General features: G+C 40.5%; 1 protein-coding gene across 2 annotated transcripts in view; it reads left to right on the plus strand.

The window, feature by feature from the left end:
* Positions 1 to 364: 364 nt before the first annotated feature.
* LRRTM4 (leucine rich repeat transmembrane neuronal 4) overlaps positions 365 to 19,592 on the plus strand; it is a 952,017-nt gene continuing 932,789 nt past the window's right edge. Inside the window, exons 1-2 of one of the 2 annotated variants that reach the window (XM_082256762.1) lie at positions 365 to 1,114; positions 3,050 to 4,596. In XM_082256762.1, the coding sequence (XP_082112888.1) occupies positions 1,111 to 1,114; positions 3,050 to 4,596 (1,551 nt within the window). In that variant the 5' untranslated portion in view covers positions 365 to 1,110. The remainder of the gene's footprint in view (positions 1,115 to 3,049; positions 4,597 to 19,592) is intronic. The other variant, XM_082256761.1, reaches the window with a different exon arrangement.

The raw sequence follows: 19,592 nt of genomic DNA on the forward strand, positions 1-19,592 counted from the left end.
AAAATGATGTTTTATATTGTCCTTGCATATCCCCCTCAGATCAACAGCAACTGTTTTTCCAAGTGCACTTCCAAGTGGACTTGCAGTGCACTTGTAGTGTACAGTGGATTTGCCTTTAGTAAATAAACCCCTCTGCGTAGCTTTACGCCACGCTACCCTCTTTCATCTTTAGATTTATCCACCCATTAATTATTTATCCCAATTTTTAGCAAGATAAACCATGTCTGGAGCACCTCCTTAGCAACAAGGCCATGTTTGAGATGGGTCAGAGATCCTAGAACCTCTGACGTATAATCCATTCATCAAATGCACAAATGGCTCTCAGAGGCGATGGAGTTAATTGTATTTTGTGAAAGAGTGAGAGAGCCTGCATTGCATTGCAATGACAGGCTGACTTGTATGTGGCTTTTCCCTGCCTCCTCTCCTTTCTCCAGCAGGGGACACTCTGTAGCTGATGCTCAGGCTTCTGAGCATCAGCAGTCTCTGGGAAAGAGGAAAAAAAAATGCTCCTGAATCCCAGCTGCTTTCCAACACACAGCTACATAGCAGTGTAAACCTCAACAGCTATATAGAAAAAGCAGGACGCCACTTGTTCTGAACTTGGGGCTCCAGGCATCCCCCTTTTTTTTGGCCTTTATGGCACCCAACAGCACCATGGAAGAGATGGGACTGCCAAAGGATGTCTAAAGATGGAAGGTATTGATGGGCAAGGCTTGTTAGGTATTGCGAAGATTTTACAGAGAAGTTGTATACCTTCCCTTGCTGGCTGTATCGCTCATTTCACATTGCATATGAATACCAGGAATTCCTCACTGCTCTGATTTGCTTCTCTTTTATAGGAGACTTCTTTATTCTATTTTTCATTGGAAACCCTAGGAAGACAACAAGGAGATAAACTTTGCAATAAAAAAACACATATATTTATATATCCTATATCCATACAGCAAAGGGAGGGGGGGGGGGGCTGAGTCTGACAACAGGATGGTTTGACACAGAGACCTGTATGGACCATGAACGAATAGCTGCCTCCTAATTAACAGGCAGAATAAGAGACATTTTTCCAGAGACGATCTCTGAGGAAAGGACGAAGGAATCGCAGGGTGACGGAGGATGGGTGAGTGAAGTTTTTTCTGCTTTGCTGCTCACAAAGACTGTTCATGTATGTCAATCCAAGCCTTGCCTTTAATTGCTCTATTTAATCTTAGCATGCCTGAAAAAAAAAGCAAACACACAAGGGGGATGTTAGCCCTTGTGCGTTCGATGCGACATGTAAAATGGAAATACCTGTATATTCAGCAGCACATGGAAATCTCATTCATACAGATGCTCTGCTTGTTCTTTCCTTAATTGTCTGTATGTAGATCTACATGCAGATATCAGTTGATACAATGCAGACATCTGTAAAACATTGTAGGCAAAGGTTGCAGAGTTTTGCACCTGTAGGTAGCAGCAGGTAGCAGGTAGGCAATTTTAGCCATATAGTATATTATATATTCAGATGCATAGTTGTGCTGAGACACTCATGCAATATTATTGCCTCTGTTGCATCACATACAGTCTTTTTAATTTCGGTTTGTTGCCCAAACTTGATCTCCTTTGAAGGGCTCAGTGCGGAAGTTGCACATTGTTCTGTGCCTGTGTGTTGCATGGCTCCCCATCCATGCACCGTCTTAGAGATAGAGCCAGTGTCTTGCCTATAGCGTGCCAGAGTTGGAAAGGGTATATGTACTATGCAGGTTTCCTCCACAGTGCCAGAGGATTCATCCACAGCTCCTGAATCTGATGCATTCATTGCACAGTCATAGAGAAGCCTCTTTACTAGCAGACAACACGTAGATGCCAGCTGGGTTTTTACCATTTTAACCATTTCCCTCCTTGCATTGACCCGTCTAGACTATAGAAATGTCCTGCTGTCAACAAAGCTAACTAGAGGTAATGGAGCTAAAAGAGACGGGACTGCATCCCCCCCCCCCCCCCCAAAAAAAAAAAAAAAAATGTCACTGTCACATCTCTAATCTCTCTTAGTCTGCAACACTGCTAATATCTAACCTGCCCTCTGCAATCCTTTTACTGATCCCTTTGCAAGCAAATATTTGGGTTCCCTCTCCAAATTTTCTGGTTGGCTTTCAAATATCACTAGTATGAGTAGCAAGGTCAGATACCCTCCTTACTCTCCCTTTGAAATCCAACAGACAGCAAAAAGCAGACTAAAATAAGGGGTTAAAATATGTTCTTATACATCAATTTTGGATTTATACCTATTCACTGAAGAAGAAAGGGTTAACAGACATTGATGCATCTGCTGTATCTTGCCCCTTATATATTGCTCGTTAGGAGCAACAATATGCAAACACTGCATCACTTTAATTAAATTCCAGCCACTAGGAGTTGCATTCAAGAAAAAAAGGACATTTCATTCAGTCTTAACCCTTACTTTCCCCCTGGTCATTTTCTTGTAGCCGTTAGTCTCAGGGCTCATTTCAACTTCATTAAAACTAACATGCATTGGCTAATCATATAATACTTCTTAATAAATCTTGCCTTTGGACTAGTATATTACATAGACATGTACATACAAAGGACATGTCAATGGTTTTAAAGACACTGCTTGATAAGCAAGTGCACAGATGTATTTAGTGCATACTATTGCCCCAGAATAACAATATATATGTTTAAATAATGCTGTCTTCATAAATGACTTTCTGTGTAGATACTGTACCATATATGTTGAATCCCAATCCAGGGGTGTGGTGATCTATTTGGGAATCTGGTTGGTGCAGTCTGGCACTACGAATGAAGACCCCTGTTTAATGGGGCTGTCTGCACAGCTTCGGATTTTCCTTCAAGGAAGAAAGCGTTTCCAACATAACGGTCAAGAGGCTTAGGGAAAGCCAGGATTATTTTATTTGATAAGATTTCATTTAAAACAATTAATCATTGCACTGCTTAAGGGATTTTTCTAAGGTTGAATTAGAATTCATTCTGTCAATGTCTCTCTTAAGGTTCGTAGATCTCAATGCATGTTGTTTTTTTTTTCGCCATGCTGCAGGGTTCCAACTGATTAATCAGCTGAAAGGCATGAGTTTAACGCTGCTCCTGTTACCCGTACTCACCGTGGTGATTGTTGTTGGGGCACAGAAAACTTGTCCAAAGAACTGCCGGTGTGATGGAAAAATTGTCTATTGCGAGTCCCATGCCTTTAAAGACATTCCTCAGAACATTTCAGGTGGCTCCCAGGGATTGTCTTTACGTTACAACAGCATCCAAAAGTTGAAGTCTAACCAGTTCTCCGGCCTTAACCAGCTGGTCTGGCTTTACCTTGACCACAATTACATTAACTCGGTGGATGAGGATGCCTTCCAGGGTATCAGGCGGCTAAAGGAGCTCATTCTAAGCTCTAACAAAATCACTAACCTAGCCAATACCACTTTTCACCCTGTCCCCAACCTGAGGAATTTGGATCTATCCTACAACAAACTGCAGCTTCTTCAATCTGAGCAGTTCAAAGGTCTTCGGAAGCTTTTAAGCCTGCACCTACGGTCCAACTCTCTAAAAACAGTGCCAGTTCGGGTCTTTCAGGACTGTCGAAATATGGAATTTTTGGATGTGGGATATAACAGGCTCAGGAGTTTGTCTCGTAATGCCTTTGCTGGTCTCCTGAAGCTAAAGGAGCTCCACCTGGAGCATAATCAGTTTTCAAAGGTGAACTTTGCCCACTTTCCTCGCCTCTTCAACTTACATTCCCTTTATTTGCAGTGGAATAGGATTAGATCTATAAGTCAAGGATTAAGTTGGACTTGGAGTGCACTGCACAACCTTGACCTGTCAGGGAATGACATACAGAGCATAGAACCTGGGACCTTCCAATGCCTCCCTAATTTGCAGAAGCTGAACCTGGATTCGAACAAACTCACCAATGTCACCCAGGAAACCATAAATGCTTGGATATCTCTGACCTCTATAACTCTTTCTGGAAACATGTGGGAATGTAGCAAAACTATTTGTCCTCTGGTGTTCTGGCTCAAGAACTTTAAGGGAAACAAAGAGACCACCATGATATGTGCTGGACCTAAACACATCCAAGGCGAGAAGGTTATTGATGCTGTGGAAACCTACAATATCTGCAATGAAACTCCTGTGTTGGTAACTGAAAGAGCTTATCAGACAACCAAAGCCCCCCCAAAGCCACAGTTTGTTCCCAAGCCTACTGTCTACAAGTTGGAGAGTGTTCCACCTGCTTTATACACTCCTAGCCCTTCCTCAGGTCTGCAGACACCCATGGCTGAACAAGAATACGAGCATGTTTCTTTCCATAAAATCATAGCTGGAAGTGTGGCCCTTTTCCTATCTGTGGCCATGATTTTACTCGTCATTTATGTATCGTGGAAACGATATCCAGCCAGCATGAAGCAACTCCAACAAAGCTCAATGATGAAGAGGAGAAGGAAAAAGGCCAGAGAGTCAGAAAGACAGATAAGCTCCCCATTACAGGAGTACTATGTGGACTACAAACCTTCCAACACAGAACCCATGGATGTATTGGTAAATGGATCAGGACCCTGTACATATACAATCTCTGGCTCCCGGGAATGTGAGGTATGAAAACTCGAAAAAAAAAAAAAAAAAACTTGAAATTCTAAACATTTTGCTGCTGTTAAGAGTCGAGGTAGGAGTCTGTGACTTGAGTCTTTCTCAATCTCTAAGATGAATTATCAGGCTAGATACAAAACTTTTGAGTATTTTTTTAATATATTTCCTTGTTATCACTGTTGTTTTTTTTTTTTTTTTTCTTTTTAATCCACTTTGGTGTAAGGTTGGTTTAATTGAATACAGCAGGAAAAAAGGGTTGTTTTTTAAATTTATTTTTTTCCCCTGGGAGCTGGGACGTGAAGGAAGTTCGTTCAAGAATGAAATTTGAATAAGCCTATTTTTCCATGGCAGGAGAGTGTGTTTGCCAAGTGGGGCAGTTAGGGACAAAACCCTAGAGATCATTTGATGAAAAGGGCATTCTGTGCCTGTTGTGTGATTTGTTTGCCATTATCTCTAAGTCTTTTTATGGACTAATGAAAGGATTTGTCATATAATAAAACAGGATAAATCAAACAAACAACAGTACAAAACATACAATTTTGTGTCTGGAAATCAAGAGGAGCTAAGCCAAAGATAACCACTCAGTTTTTTGTTTCCTTGTTTCACGGAGAACAGAAAATGATAAAGACCATGTTTCCTTTTACTAACATGTTGATACATTATATATGATTTGCCTTATGGAAAGATAAGACTGCCTTACTTCCGAACGATTGACAGTCGACCAGTCCATTTTGTAACTCCTTCCTATGCGGACCAATAAAACCAAAACTATATTGAACTCAAACAAATGAAAATGCATTTACAGCTTCTTAGCAAATTAAGGAAAAAAAAATTTCCTGTCGATGCAGAGACGATGCAAAATCCACGGACACTGGACTGGCCGCTGAGGTTACACAAAAATCCTTTCAGTATTCCACGCCTGATTGCTCAGGGAAGCTGAGCTGTTTTAACCCATTCTTTACTGAATGGGTTAAAGGCAGCTAAGCACATGTTGTGTCTTTATTTTTCTTTTTTATGTTTGTTAATTTCATGCTGGTAATTTTGGGCTTACTTGGTTATATAAATGAATGGTTCATTTTTTTAAATATGTATTTTAATAATGATAATAATTATAAAGCATAAAGATGGTATTTCTTGTACACTTCAAATGGACATTTAGAATGAGCAGCTGGCACTGTTGAATGTCTATGAAATGGGCAAGGGATGACAGGGCACATCTGTACAGCGTGATGCTGGGCAGTAAGCTGGCACGCTGTAGGTATTTGGAGCTCTCTGTAACACTCTATGCAGGAGTTTGCAGAACGCCCCCTATTGGTTGAAAGACAACTGGGTGGATGAAATCCCACACCTTGCCAGCTGATCGGCCCTGACAATGTTGCCCTTCTCTTGTGTTATCTGCTTGGCTGCTGTTCCGAAATTGGCAACGCTGAATAAACCCGTCTGATGTACAATATGTCAAATTACACACGCTGAACTTAACTTGTGTGATAGAAGTCATCTCTTTTCTGTTTACAGAAAAAAAAAAAAAAAAGACATGATCAAACATTTCTGTGTATTGTTTTCCTTTGAAAACTTGGGTTCGGGGTATTTGGACTGGGATATGATCCTAGGTTATGAGCACAGATGTATGATGCTGATCTAGCTTGCCATTTGTAGGAGACAAAATCAGGATTCTCTATGAGACTTATGCAGAAGAATGACTAAGGTACATGTAATTTTAATGCTCAATTGTCAGAGCCAGCTATATGAAAATGTATATACAGTGTCTACACAGAGAACCACTTATTTTTATACTATCCATATTTATATGAGTTCCTGGAACTGGCAGTCTTGAATACTTTGCCTGAGCATACTGTGTTTGAAACTGTATGTGATGTGAATTGAACCCTTTCTAATCAGCTAAAAGGTCTTTGTTTCTCTTTGTCAATTGACTTTCTAAATGCTTAGTGGATTATCTTTAGACTAAGACCCCAAACTCCTGCATATACATGCATATATGCCTCTAGTAGGTCCTTGGACCTACTAAGTTCGTTGTATTGAATGAGTACATACCTTGAAGGGGTCACACTATATGACTACCATTCAGTCATCCATCCTTATAATAATCAGCTCTCAAAAAGTCATTTTGCTAACAGCATTAGAAATTTGGCAGTTCTAGTGAACCATGTCTGAAGCTCCAGAATATTCTGGTCACAGATTGATCTTTTAGGACATTCTAACAATCAACTTTTTTATTTTTTCAATACTGTCATTCTCCTGCTTAACTGCAGCATGCACTGCATCACTGATGTGCTACATAACTATTGTGAATATAGAGTCAAATGTTTACCGAGCTCAGATACGAGTTGTATCATATTGGGGAACTGGGAAACTATCTATACACTTAAAGCAGCAATTACAAAATGCAGGCCTCACAATGACAAATCAGAATCCAGTGTCATTAGATTGAATTCTGATTTGTTGCTTTCAGTTACTGCATTTTGTTTCTTGCATTTTGTGCTAAATAAGAAATGTGTGTTGGACAAAAACTACCGCCCTTACTAAAATATAGAATTGGTAGGGAAACTTACAATAATTCCTTCTGCCCCTGAAAGTGATAGTTTTACAAACAGCTCAATTTTGGCATTATCTGATCATGCAGCTTGGGTTTTGAAGATCCAAATTGTACAAAACTGTACAAATATACTGTGCACTGCATGTGGTCACTAAACTACGGCCATGGGGCCAGATATGTTCCTTTGCTTGCCTTAAGGTTATATTCCTGCCACTGACACCAACAATGGGGTATAATTCCTGCCACTGACGCATAAAACGGGGTGCTATTCCATCCATTGACACCAATGATGGGGTACAATTCCTTCCATTGGCAACACATTTGGGGCACTATTTCTCACACTGACACTATTTTTCCCCCTAATACCAACAATTGGGCATTGTTTACCCCCACTGGCCACAATCCAGAACCCCTAGATCTCTAGATCTTAGTAAAGGAGGGCAAGCTGCTGATTTCTATCATCCAATCATGTGCAAGCAAAATGCAGTTTTTTAAAATTTCCTTACATGTGATTGGGTGTTCTTTGCAAAGTGAAGCTTTGCCTCATTTACTAAGCTATGAAGCAACTGCATTTGCAGTGCACGGTATATTTGCCTTTAGTAAATCAACCCCTATGAGTCAGGTCTAGGTACCCAATAAGTAGGCCAGTCATACTAACAGTAACAATTACATAAACAAACAACAATGATTAACATGAAAATATAGGGATTTTTTCTAAAACAGTTTTTTTTTTATTTGACTGTTCTTTGCTGCTATTTTTCAATACTGAAGCAAAGCAAATGCTAAAAATAGGAATCCGTAGAAAATAAAAGAAAATCTGGTAACCTTGGTCTTTCCTCCATTTAAAATGATGGATTAAAACTGGTCATAAAGGTTGGATTTAATATTGACAAACATTTTGGGAAAAAAAAATGAAAGATGATGAATAGACAACAAGAGATCTAGCAGGGTATTTTTGTCTGGTCGAAATCTCATAGGTAAAAAAAAAAAAAAAATGGGAAATTTTTATTATTTTAAATAGGCAAAGATGTTGGATTTCCCAAAAAAGCATGCAAATCCTCAGTGAGTTGTAACCCTAATGAATGGTCTGTGTGGCTCTGGTGGAGACATTTTTCTGAAAAAACTTGTCTACTTGTATGTCATACTCTTGAAAGGCACTATAACCAGTCAGACAATACATTAATGGAAACTTAGAAAAGCGTGTGATGATACAAGAACCTTTTTCAAGTACTGGTTAGAGAATTACCTATGTATAGCAGGAGTTTAGGTCTGTTCTAGTGTGCTGTTTGAGAATTATTTTTTTACTAATGCTGTAAGGCTTGGTTGGTCTCCATTAATCTCACAACTGGGAGCCTAAGGTCGGGTTCACACTGATGCGGCCATTGGTTCATGTCTGGGGTCCGGTGCTTGTCTGTTAACCTTTTCAGGGGAGAATCAGTTCCGAATGTTTGCCTGTATTCCATCCTGAAATGGAGCCACAGACGCACAGGACCCTTTTCCATTGAGAGGCGGTCACCCTCTCCTGTCATGCGAATTGGGTGTGGGGAAACCCGCATCCAATTCGCATCAGTTTGAACCCAGCCTTAGACAACAGGACTTTCCAGCTTAACATTACTGGATCTAGGCATGCATATCTTAAACCTTCAAATATGTGAATTCTACAGTTCGGTTTCTTATTAACCTACAAAATTGCAGCTCTGATAGTAAGACATATAGTTGTGTGCAATATGTCAACCAATGGGACTGTGGGTCAGCAGTTAGATCAAATTCCTTGATGTGATGTAGGGAAGTGGCCTGTTTCAGATTTAGTTCTATGGCGGTGAGGTTTTGGATTACCAGCACTGCTTTACAGCATCGATATCACAGACCTCCAGAACTGAAGGAAAGGGGTCCCCAATATCTGAATGCCAATTATGTTGGCCATTGGAGTCTCTTTTGAGTACTTACAATCATGTCCTAACTTGAGAACTATTTAAAGTCATTAAACAAGTCACTTGTTTATATATTTACTAACCATCCATTCCATAATCACTACACATCCCTAAATTATACTATTAGTGTTTTTTTTTTTTTTTAAGAAAGATCCTTTTGCCTTTCATCTTCTGTTTTATACAAGGACGTTAATACATAGTATCTATACCAACCAATCATAGATAACGGTCCTCTAGTCTTACTACTTTAAACCTCCAAAGGCTGATGTCTTTGGCTGCAATGCATTACAATGCATACTGCTCTTTTTGGGTGACACATTAATGGCAGCAAATCTAAAGTGTGAAAGCTTAGATAAATTACCAGAGTACTGTGTTTTTCATCGTTCAGAATTTGTGACAGGCCAAAAGTGCCAAGTTTCCATAAAAGATAAATAAATTGATTTCTCTAACCAAGACATCCCAAGAGTGTGTTTCTGTTGTATTTTGGTTAGTATTCAGTGGGCCCCCAACACTACCCATAGGCCAAAAATGGTGCACATTGGAGCATTCTTGAAAATAAATGGCAATGTGCAGCAAATTACAAATGCAGGGAACTATACAGTGTGCTAACACGCAGGTGGACACCTGCTAATGCATGCACTAATGCCTTTGCCGTAGTGTTGATGCCTTTGCTTCCTCAATTGCTTTAACCCCAAAACTAAATTTGTCATAGTGCAGTGTGTATAGTGATGGTTATAAGATGTGCATATGTAGGATAAGGCATTTGCACGACTATACAGGAGCACAAAGAGATGTAATTTATTAAGATCCTATGATTTCAAGTATGTCCGCAGTATGCCATCCCTCCCTACATCAGTCTAATATCATCATCAGATATAGGAGTTTGGTGGTTCAATATTACACACTGATTCATTAACTTGGTGCAGTGTACTTCTGAACTATGACAGTAGTGGGCAATATACCGGATCTATCTGTGCGTTGTGGTTTACTAAATGTTTTACTTTCTTATGTACATTTTTATGTGAAAAGCAATATTATTTAAAATTAAATGCAGGTAAACTTTTTTTTTTAAGGTCTACCCTTGCAATTTTCATAATCCATGTTTTCTATCTGAATTTAGAGTGAATCTGTCAGCACAGAAATATGAAATCTGTCCTCTTTGTGCTGTTTTATTCTTTTTTGCTGGTGCTTGTTCTGAGTCTGTAATCTTGATACTTGCTTTACTACTTGACAGTTGCCCTGGAACAAGCATCTGCACATAGTGGGCCAAATACCTGATGTGAACCTATTTGTTCCAAGGTCAGTGACTCAAGTAGAGAAGAAAAGATAAGAATGACAGCCAAGTTATCAGGGGCATCTCCCATATTTATATCCTGGAATGTTCCTTTCAGGCCCCTGACCCATGAAGCCATCTAGGAGCTGTGCATCCCTCTCAGCATTTTATTGCACCCGGGAAGTACAGGTGCAGTATCCAACTCCACTGCAGACAGCCTGTCAAAGTTTATGGCAGGCTACGGCTTTAAGGGGGCTGAACCCTGTATCGAGAGGTGCTGTCATTTAGAGCCCTGTGAATTCCGGAATGAAGGTCTTTAATGCAGGTCTTCTGGCCTTTTCTCCAGAAACGAAAATAGTGATGCTGAGCACCCTGCTGCTGCACTCAGAACTAGGTCCTCAGGCTGCCTCTATCCCGGAACTCACACTTGGCATCCACTATGGCTAAGCTTTGCTGCCCTCTACGACCGGGGTGGTCAACGAAACACTGCAAATAAAAACAAAGAAAAGGGCGCACCAGCCTAGCGCATTATCCTTAGCGGCCTTTTAATAACATACCTTTTTAAAAGTCCAATGTCTCGTGAAGATGGAGGGCTGACGTGTTTCGAGGCCGTGCCCCTTCCTCAGACCCTCGAAACGCGTCAGCCCTCTGTCTTCACGAGACATTGGACTTTAAAATAGATGCTGCTCTATGGAATTGATATTCTTGATTATTATGCATGTTTGTGAGTAGCTGATTTTAAACTTATGTTATTAAAAGCCCGCTGAGGATAATGCGCTAGGCTGGTGCGCCCTTTTCTTTGTTTTTATTTGCAGTCTTCTGGCCTTTTCCCCTGGATACAGAGGGCTCTAAATGCGATTACAATAGGAATCATGGTCCAGCCTTGTCCAGCAGTAGCTCACTTGCCTGGACGCTGCACCTCTCCCTCCCAGGTGCACTAAATGCTGGAAGGGACAAGCTGCTCCTGGACAGCTCCTTGTGCAAGGGGCATAAGAGATATACGATGTCAAATTGGAAAAACGACTGTAAATATATTGCCAGAGGCATCCATTGAATACAAGTTTCCTACAGAGATTCAAGTTTTCCATATAGATTTTCTATTAGATAACAGCAATTCAGTTAGTCAGACAAACAATAAAACGTTACAGAATATTTTTTCCAGGAAGCAGTCTGCTTCTATTTACTATGCTGTGTTAGAAAATGATAGCTATTATCTTATCGGTTGCTACTGGAAACACAGCCACCTTTATATGTATCCATTTACAAATCATCACTACAAAGCATAATGTCAGTGGCGAAGCAACTGTTTGCAGGTACAGTTTTCATTTGCATGACAATTCTCCAAATCACTAAAAAATGCTTACAATTAGGTGGTTTAGTCATTTTTCAGCCGCACTAATTTTGCATAATGACACTTACAGGTGCAGTATACAAATAGCATTGCCAATACACAGCCATCATGTTTGCAGGCCTCAAATGAGGCGCATCTGAAGTATTTCTGTGTAATCTAGGGAATAGTTTATGCATTCAATGCCAAAAAATTAAAAATTAAAAAAGCAGTTTTAAAGACAGCTTGTGACAAGAGCTCATGACAAACCCTTTAATCCAAAATGAAGTCATGTAGATGACAAGTGATATTGTGTTTTGGAAAGAGGAGGACTGGGGCTACCTATGTGTTCATTATACTTCTAATTATAAACATTGGGTGACCTCATTCCACCATTGTTGTCAAAGGTTGGTTTTAGCCCACCAACTTCACAAGGGGATCCTTAGACTCTAAGGGGCATATTTAAAAAACAGTGAATGTGACTTTCACCAAATATTCACTGGTGGTGAATAAACCACTATCATTTGAAACACATGCATCTGAAGGTTTACCTTTAGAGGGTGTTTGGTGAATGCCAAATTCACTGCTTTATAAGTATGTCCCGAAGACAGATAGCAGCAGTGGAGGCAATAAAAGGAGGAACCCTGTGGCTCTCATAGGACAACCTTTAGCTACCACGATGGAACAATTCACACTTGATGCCTGTTGAAAGCTCTCCAAGCAGAAGAATATGCATTGAACTGAATGCCTCTTTTTGTATGAACAGCTACAAAAGCATCTGCATTGCCTGTCTTTAAAATGAAGCCTTGAAAGAGATGTCACCAAAAATTAAACATTTTCTTGAATTCCTCAGGGTTTAGCACTTGGTCCTGTTCACATCAATGCAAAGATTTTGAAAAAAAAAAAATACATTTTTATTTATTTTCGTGCCATGCTGTATCTCCAGCCCAAGCTAAAGCCCAATTAATGGGCTATCCTTTGGAGGAGCTACAGCAGGCATTGAAGCCACCACCCCTCCACTTCATCCAATCCTCTGCCTATTCTGTTCTCCCTGGCTATGTTCCTTACAGAAAAAAAAGGTCCTTGTACTGATAAAATAGAGCCTAGACCTAGCTGCCAGTTATTCAGGGAAGAGAGACTCCAGTAGTAGCTGTCAACTTGTATTATTGCGAAGGGCACTGCACTGGAGAGGAGTGCCGTCATTCACAAAAATACAAGCCCACAACAACACATGTCAGCTACTACTGTAATCTTTCTTGGATAACTGAGTCCAGATCCACCCATCTGCTCTTCTGGGGAGAGAGACTAGTATAGTAGCTGGCATTTGTCGTTACAGACTTTTTTGAATGATGGCATCATTCTCCAGTGTGGCCTAATTCACAACAAAACAAACCGACAGGTGCTACTGTAGTCTTTCTCTTTCAAAATAATGGGTGGGTTAGGGCTCAGTCTTTCTTGTCAGTACAAGAAAGGGAGCAGTGGAGGCACAGAACTGCACAGTTAGATAAAGGGCTGCAGATATTCCATTCTGGCAGCTTTAAGAGGGGGAAAGGGTTGTGGGGGCTCTATATACTCTGTAATATCCCCCCCTCTTCTGTGCGCTGTTTAGTCAGAGCTAATTATAGATTTATCTGATTGCAAGCAGTGTGGTCAGACAGCGATAGGGGAGGGAGGTCACGTGGTGACCATGCTAGCTCAGAAAAAAAGGCACAGATTTGAAAATGACCATTTGTTAAGTGCATTGGGTACCCTGGGGGATTTAACAAGGTTTTTCCATTTCTAATGATAAAACAGAGCCATTATGAAAAAAGAGATATTTCATATTTTCATGTCAGGTGGGCATTGGCTCCTTCCTATGCTCTTTTGCAAAGTCACCTGCTATTGGATGGTATCGGATGCTTCCATGTTAGATACTATGTCCACCTAACCCACACTGCTGATTCATCATTTGTTACTCCTGGACACTTTAGTGATGCAATAGCTAGGAGGTAGAGCCAGTGTGCCTCATGGGACCAGGAATCAAATCCAAACATGTTGGATATCAATGGTACCTCTATCTCTGCAAGAGAGCCACGATTGGAGTCACCACCTAATAGAAAGGTGAGTAGTAACTATCTTCTTTTCAGAGTAGGGCTGTTTTCACTTTATTATCCAAAGAAAAATAATATGCTTTAATAGCCATTTACTTACATTTATTGCCCTGAAACCCCCTTCATTGAGCCCAAAGCCACACAAGCCGCACCCAAAGCCTACTGTTTGTGTAACTGTATTCACTAGATAAAACAATCGTATGGGGCACATTAATCTAATAAACCTGTCATTTTCAAACTAAGCATATCTTGAATCACTATTTAATGTAGAAAAAAACAAAATGTAGATCCAGAGATATAAACAGCTGGAATTATATGCAAATTTGGATTTTTTTCCAGTAAAAGTTGAGCTTGACCCTGTCTGTTCCAGGCTCCTAAGGCTCCCTATTAGTCCACACTAAAATATTTGTCTATACTTACCTCCCCTCCAGCCAGGGCGAGGATTTTTGTCTACTCAGACGAAGGTGTATTTTGCTGAACCCCACCAAAATCCTCCCGCCACCTCCCTCCCGTGCTGGTACCTCTTTCACATTGCAACCGTAATGTAATGGGGCGCAGCATGAAAGATGTCACACAGAATTTACCATTTGAGATGCACTGAACTGCCACTAAACAGCAGTGTGTAATGAGGGGGCGTGGTTATGTATTCCCCGCTTCCCCTCACTGGCTACTGGCAGCTGGCAAACTAAAACTTCCATGCTGCGCCCGGTAGGAGAAAGGGTGCAGCGATAGGGAATGGAAGACAGCTATTTTAACTATTTGTTAAGGAGGGTAAAACAAATCTTAATGCCTGGACACAATTTTGCAACTTTGATGTATGTTAGTAAAACTGTACATATCATTGCAACTACTTTGTGCATTCAGATAAATTATATCTTGTTTTTTTTGTACACATTTGGCTTTTTTTGTGTTGGTAAATGGTAATCAATATCTCCTGATTTGTGTTTATTATCAGAGAAAACTGGGCTAAAATAGTAAAAAAAAAAAATATATATATATATATATATATATATATATATATATATGTTTAAGTTAGCTGTATATCTCTTGCTATTACCATATCTTACAATCAAATCACAGCACAAAATAAATTCTGTGTTTGTTATTTGCTTGTACCTGTAGTAAGATCCAGAAACAATAATGCACATTTTGCTTTTATTTTATCTAACCTAAAACACACTGACACTGATACAAATTGAAAAAATGATTTTTCTTTTTTAATCCTACCTAAAATATACTGACCCTGACCTTTGACCCTGACCTTGACCTATGAACCTTACCTTGACCTAACCCTAACCTTGACACTGGCCTAGATCAAGCACTGATCTAGCTTTTCTTTTTTTTTTCATTATTCAATTTTTTTTTTATATTGTATTTTTTTTTTACCCACTTTTGTCTGTTTATATTTTTCTCCCCTGGCAAGGAGAAAAGATACAATGTATCCTTCTCTCATTTAGTGGGGAAAAAATGGGGGCGTGCTGCACAGTAACTGATCACTGTGATAGCCAATCAGAGGCTAACAATGCAATTAGGTGATCAGGAATTGAGAGTCCCAAAGGCAGGAAGGGGTTACAAATTTGAATCCCCAGCCACTTACTACCCCCCCCCTTTATTCTGGCACCCTAAGGCAGCTGCCTAAGCAGCCTTATGCTGGTGCCAGCCCTGCAATTAGGTAATCAGGAATTGAGAGTACAGGTGGCAGGAAGGGGTTACAAATTTTAATCCCCAGTTACTTACTGCCCCCTCCCCTTTATTCTGGCACCCTAAGGCAGCTGCCTAAGCAGCCTTATGCTGGTGCCATCCCTGCAATTAAGTGATCAGGAATTGAGAGTACCGGTGGCAGTAAGGGGTTGCAAATTTGAATCCCCAGTCGCTTACTGCCCCCCCCTTTATTTTGGCACCCTAAGGCAGCTGTCTAAGCAGCTTTATGCTTGTGCCAGCCCTGTCTCCAGCAATGTATTGTCCTGAAAGCTTCCTCACCCCCGCTGACATCTTTAACTTGTCTTCTTCCAGGTTTATCATCTTAGGCCATCTTGATTGGTCAGTTTGGAATGACATAACTCCCATACATGCACATAGCAGTTGATTCATCCTGACACTAAGGGCATAGCAAGAATATACACAGAGATGCGCATGCAAAGCTCAGTGTACATGCTTTAGAAATTTGCTAGTAGGCAGGTAAGAAGTTTTTGCTGCAGAAAATACTAAAGAGCCTACAATAAAATCCTACCTTCATAGCATTTTTTTCCATCTTAAAGTTACACTTTGAATGTTACAGTTACCTCAGTGTCCAACGGGTAGAACTAAAAGGCCAAAACAACAAAAGAGAGGGCGCACCGACCTAGTGCATTGCCATAACTTAATTTTTATTCAAAAGGTAAAAAACAAGTGGCTACTCACAAACACATGCTATACACAAGCATATCTAAAGATACAGACAAGACCATCTCCATATCCACCTTACTCAGTTGATGGCATGGGAAGACCTCGAAACGTCCTTAAATTTCAACGCGTTTCAAAGGTCATGCCCGCTTCTTCAGAGCCATAAACTGAAAGGGGCGTGGTCAAGGTTGACTTTTACGAATAATCCACCATAATTTCAGATGTCCATATTACTGGATTTATGTATCATTTCGATATGCAGCCTCTGCTTATGCATTTTTCTCAAGGTATAGTAAGAGTGAATTGCCCAGACTTGTTGCAGGTCTATTTTAAGATATATTGCCTTTTACAAGCCAATCTGCAGGATATGTAGTGATGGTGGAATCAGGAGAATTCTACTAATTTATGATTCACCTATATAACTGCATGGAGAACTGTATACCCATGGAGAGTTACTATATTCAGGATTGCAGGCAGTGATGTTTCCCCTGTTTTTGCTGTGGATGAGAGTTTTAATCATATTGGATACAATGACTGAAAGTGAGAAGGCTTATGTCTTCCCTGATACAAACTGTTGATGACTGACAGCTACATTTTTCCTTACCTTTATTGTCGTTCTCATATATAAAGCCATGTCTAGAATAAAAAGAGTGAACGGTATATAGAGAAGGTAAATATTTCCAGAAGACATTTCAATCAGGATATAGAAAACTGTTCAGTGAAGGCCAATTTCAAATTGAAAATGTTCATTTATAATGACAATTGCACTTTGAACATGATACTTTGCCAATATATATTGCGGGTAACTATGGCAACAGGAGGTAAGGATGACATCACCACAAGGGGTCAGGCTGTACTGAATTTATGTCAACTGCTTAGAAATATTTTCAGCCTTAGCCCTCTCTGCTACGAGCAAACTGCTGCTTCTTTCTTTACGAGGATAAGTGGCTTTCTTTGTAAATCGCACCGTGCACAGTTTCCAGCCTTCGCTGGTACATTGCAGTTATCATACAAGGCCTTGTGAATACTGGACACACTCTCTGTGCTGCCTGCAGCAATCAAACAGGTTGTCTCTTAATTCTGATATATAAGACATTTGCTTCTTTGTATGTTCCTCCAAGAAGACTTCATTACTTTTTCTTTTGTTAAAGCTGAAAGGTCAAGGTAGGTGTAAGGGAAGGAATACGCTCAAGGTGCTGGCGAGAGTAAAAAGTTATGTCTTAACTTCTTCTGTACCGGAAGGATTTCCCCCCTTAATGACCAGGCCTTTTTTTGCGATACGGCACTGCCTTAATTTATCTGACAACTGCGCGGTAATGCGACACTGTACCTAAATAAAATTGATGTCCTTTTTTTCCCACAAATAGAGCTTTCTTTTGGTGATATTTGATCACCTGTGCGATTTTTATTTTTTGCGCTATAAACAAAAAAAGAGCGACAATTCTGAAAAAAAAAAAAAAAAACTATATTTTTTTTACATAGTTTGTGAGGTTGAAAAAAGACATCAGTCCATCCAGTTCAACCTATGATGTGTGTGTGTTTGCTGTTAACCGATAGGGCTCTTTCACACGGTCCGCCTCCGTAGGCGGATCCGTGCTGCTCAGCAGGGATCGATCCGCCGATCCCCGCTGAGCCGGCGGATGACAGCTCCGTCTCCGCTTGCAGTGTGGAGAGGGAGGTGTCACAGCTCCCGCTGCCCTCTATGGGCTGTCCGCTCTCATCCGATCCGATCTGATCCCTGAACGGATGGAAAAATAGGGTTTCCATCCGTCCAGATTTCACGGACAGGATCGGATACGGATGGCAGCGGGTGTCAGCGAAGGTGTCTCCGCTGACATCCGCTGCTCCATAGAGCTGCATGGAGGATCCGATCAGATCCGCCTAAAAAACTGACAGGTGGATCTGATCGGATCGCCCGTGTGAAAGAGCCCATAGTTAAATAGTTTGTGAGGTTAAAAAAAGACATCAGTCCATCCAGTTCAACCTATGATGTGTGTAAATGTTTTCAGCATTTTAGGCCAATATGTATTCTGCAACATATTTTTGGTAAAAACAAAATCCCAATAGTAGCATATTGATTTGTTTGCGCAAAAATTATCACGTCTACAAACTAGGGGAAAGCTTTATGTCATTTTTATTTATTTATATTTTTTTTACTAGTTATGGCGGCAATCAGCTATTTTTAGCTGGACTGCGACATTGCGACAGACAGATCGGATGCCTAACTGACATTTTTGACACTTTTGGGGGGACCAGTGACATTACTACAGTAATCAGTGCTCAAAATATGCACTGTTACTGTACTAATGACACTGGCAGGAAAGGGGTTAACACCAGGGGCGATCAAATGGTTTAATGTGTCCCTAGTGGGGGTTTTCTAACTTGGTGGGGGATGTACGTATGCAATGAACACAGGGACCTGTGTTCCTAGATAAGAGGAACACAGGATCCCTGTGTTGATTGCTGACAGAACAGCGGTCTGCTGTGTTACAACGGCAGACCGCCGTTCTGTCTCCACGGGGAGCGATTGCGCGGCAATCACGGCCACCTGACCCACAGATCAGCTTCCCCTGTGGTGAAGCGACGTACAGTTACGTTGTTTTGCAGGACAGAGCCGACCTGTCGCTGTATATGTACTGCTGGCGGTCGGCAAGTGGTTAAAGCCCAACTCTGGGTGCAAATAGTAAAAAGAAAACTAAAAAAAAAACTCTTGCAATGCAGGGAGGCCCCACGGCAAGGGTTAAAGTTGGCCCAAAACCAATGTTTGGCCCAAAACCAAACATTTATTAGATTGGTAGGTACAGTAACACATTGCTGTATTAGGGTGTCTCTACTATGGATGGAGGAGCAGCAGATTGTCAGTCTGGGGAGAGGGTAGGGTTAGATGTACAAACAGATTTAGATAAACTTGACAAACAAATTAAAGCCAATTGATTGCTAATACTTTATAAGCAGTTACAGCAACAGTTTCCAAGTATTGTAAGCACCCCTGTCAGTGGCAAATGTTTTGTCTCAACCCCCTAAATGCCACTTCTGTTGAACAGTTTGGTCTTTTAATCAAGAAAGTTGAAAAATAACCAATTTACTGGTGGGATCAACGGGGGGGGGGGGGGGTTTTATAAAAAAGTGTAAAAAAGAAAATAAAAGCAGCCATCACATCTTTAATAAACTGTAAAGAAAGGAGTGAAGCGCTACCTCTCCAGATGTACCTTACAACTCAAACATAACCCAAAATAATCATAAAACAAATAATCAAAGCGAAAGTGCTTACAAGTGGTACTTATACCAGGAGCCAGCACTAAAGATAAGTGGCAGGAATGGTGGTAACCCCAAAAAGCCAGAAAGTGAAAATACAAATGTAACTATATGAATCCTATTATAGTGACAAAATCAAACAGTATAAAGTACACTCAGAATCAATTGTAATGAACATGGCCACTTTGCA

Source organism: Pelophylax lessonae, assembly GCF_965119305.1.
Source record: "Pelophylax lessonae genome assembly, chromosome: 4".
Classification (NCBI taxonomy): domain Eukaryota; kingdom Metazoa; phylum Chordata; class Amphibia; order Anura; family Ranidae; genus Pelophylax; species Pelophylax lessonae.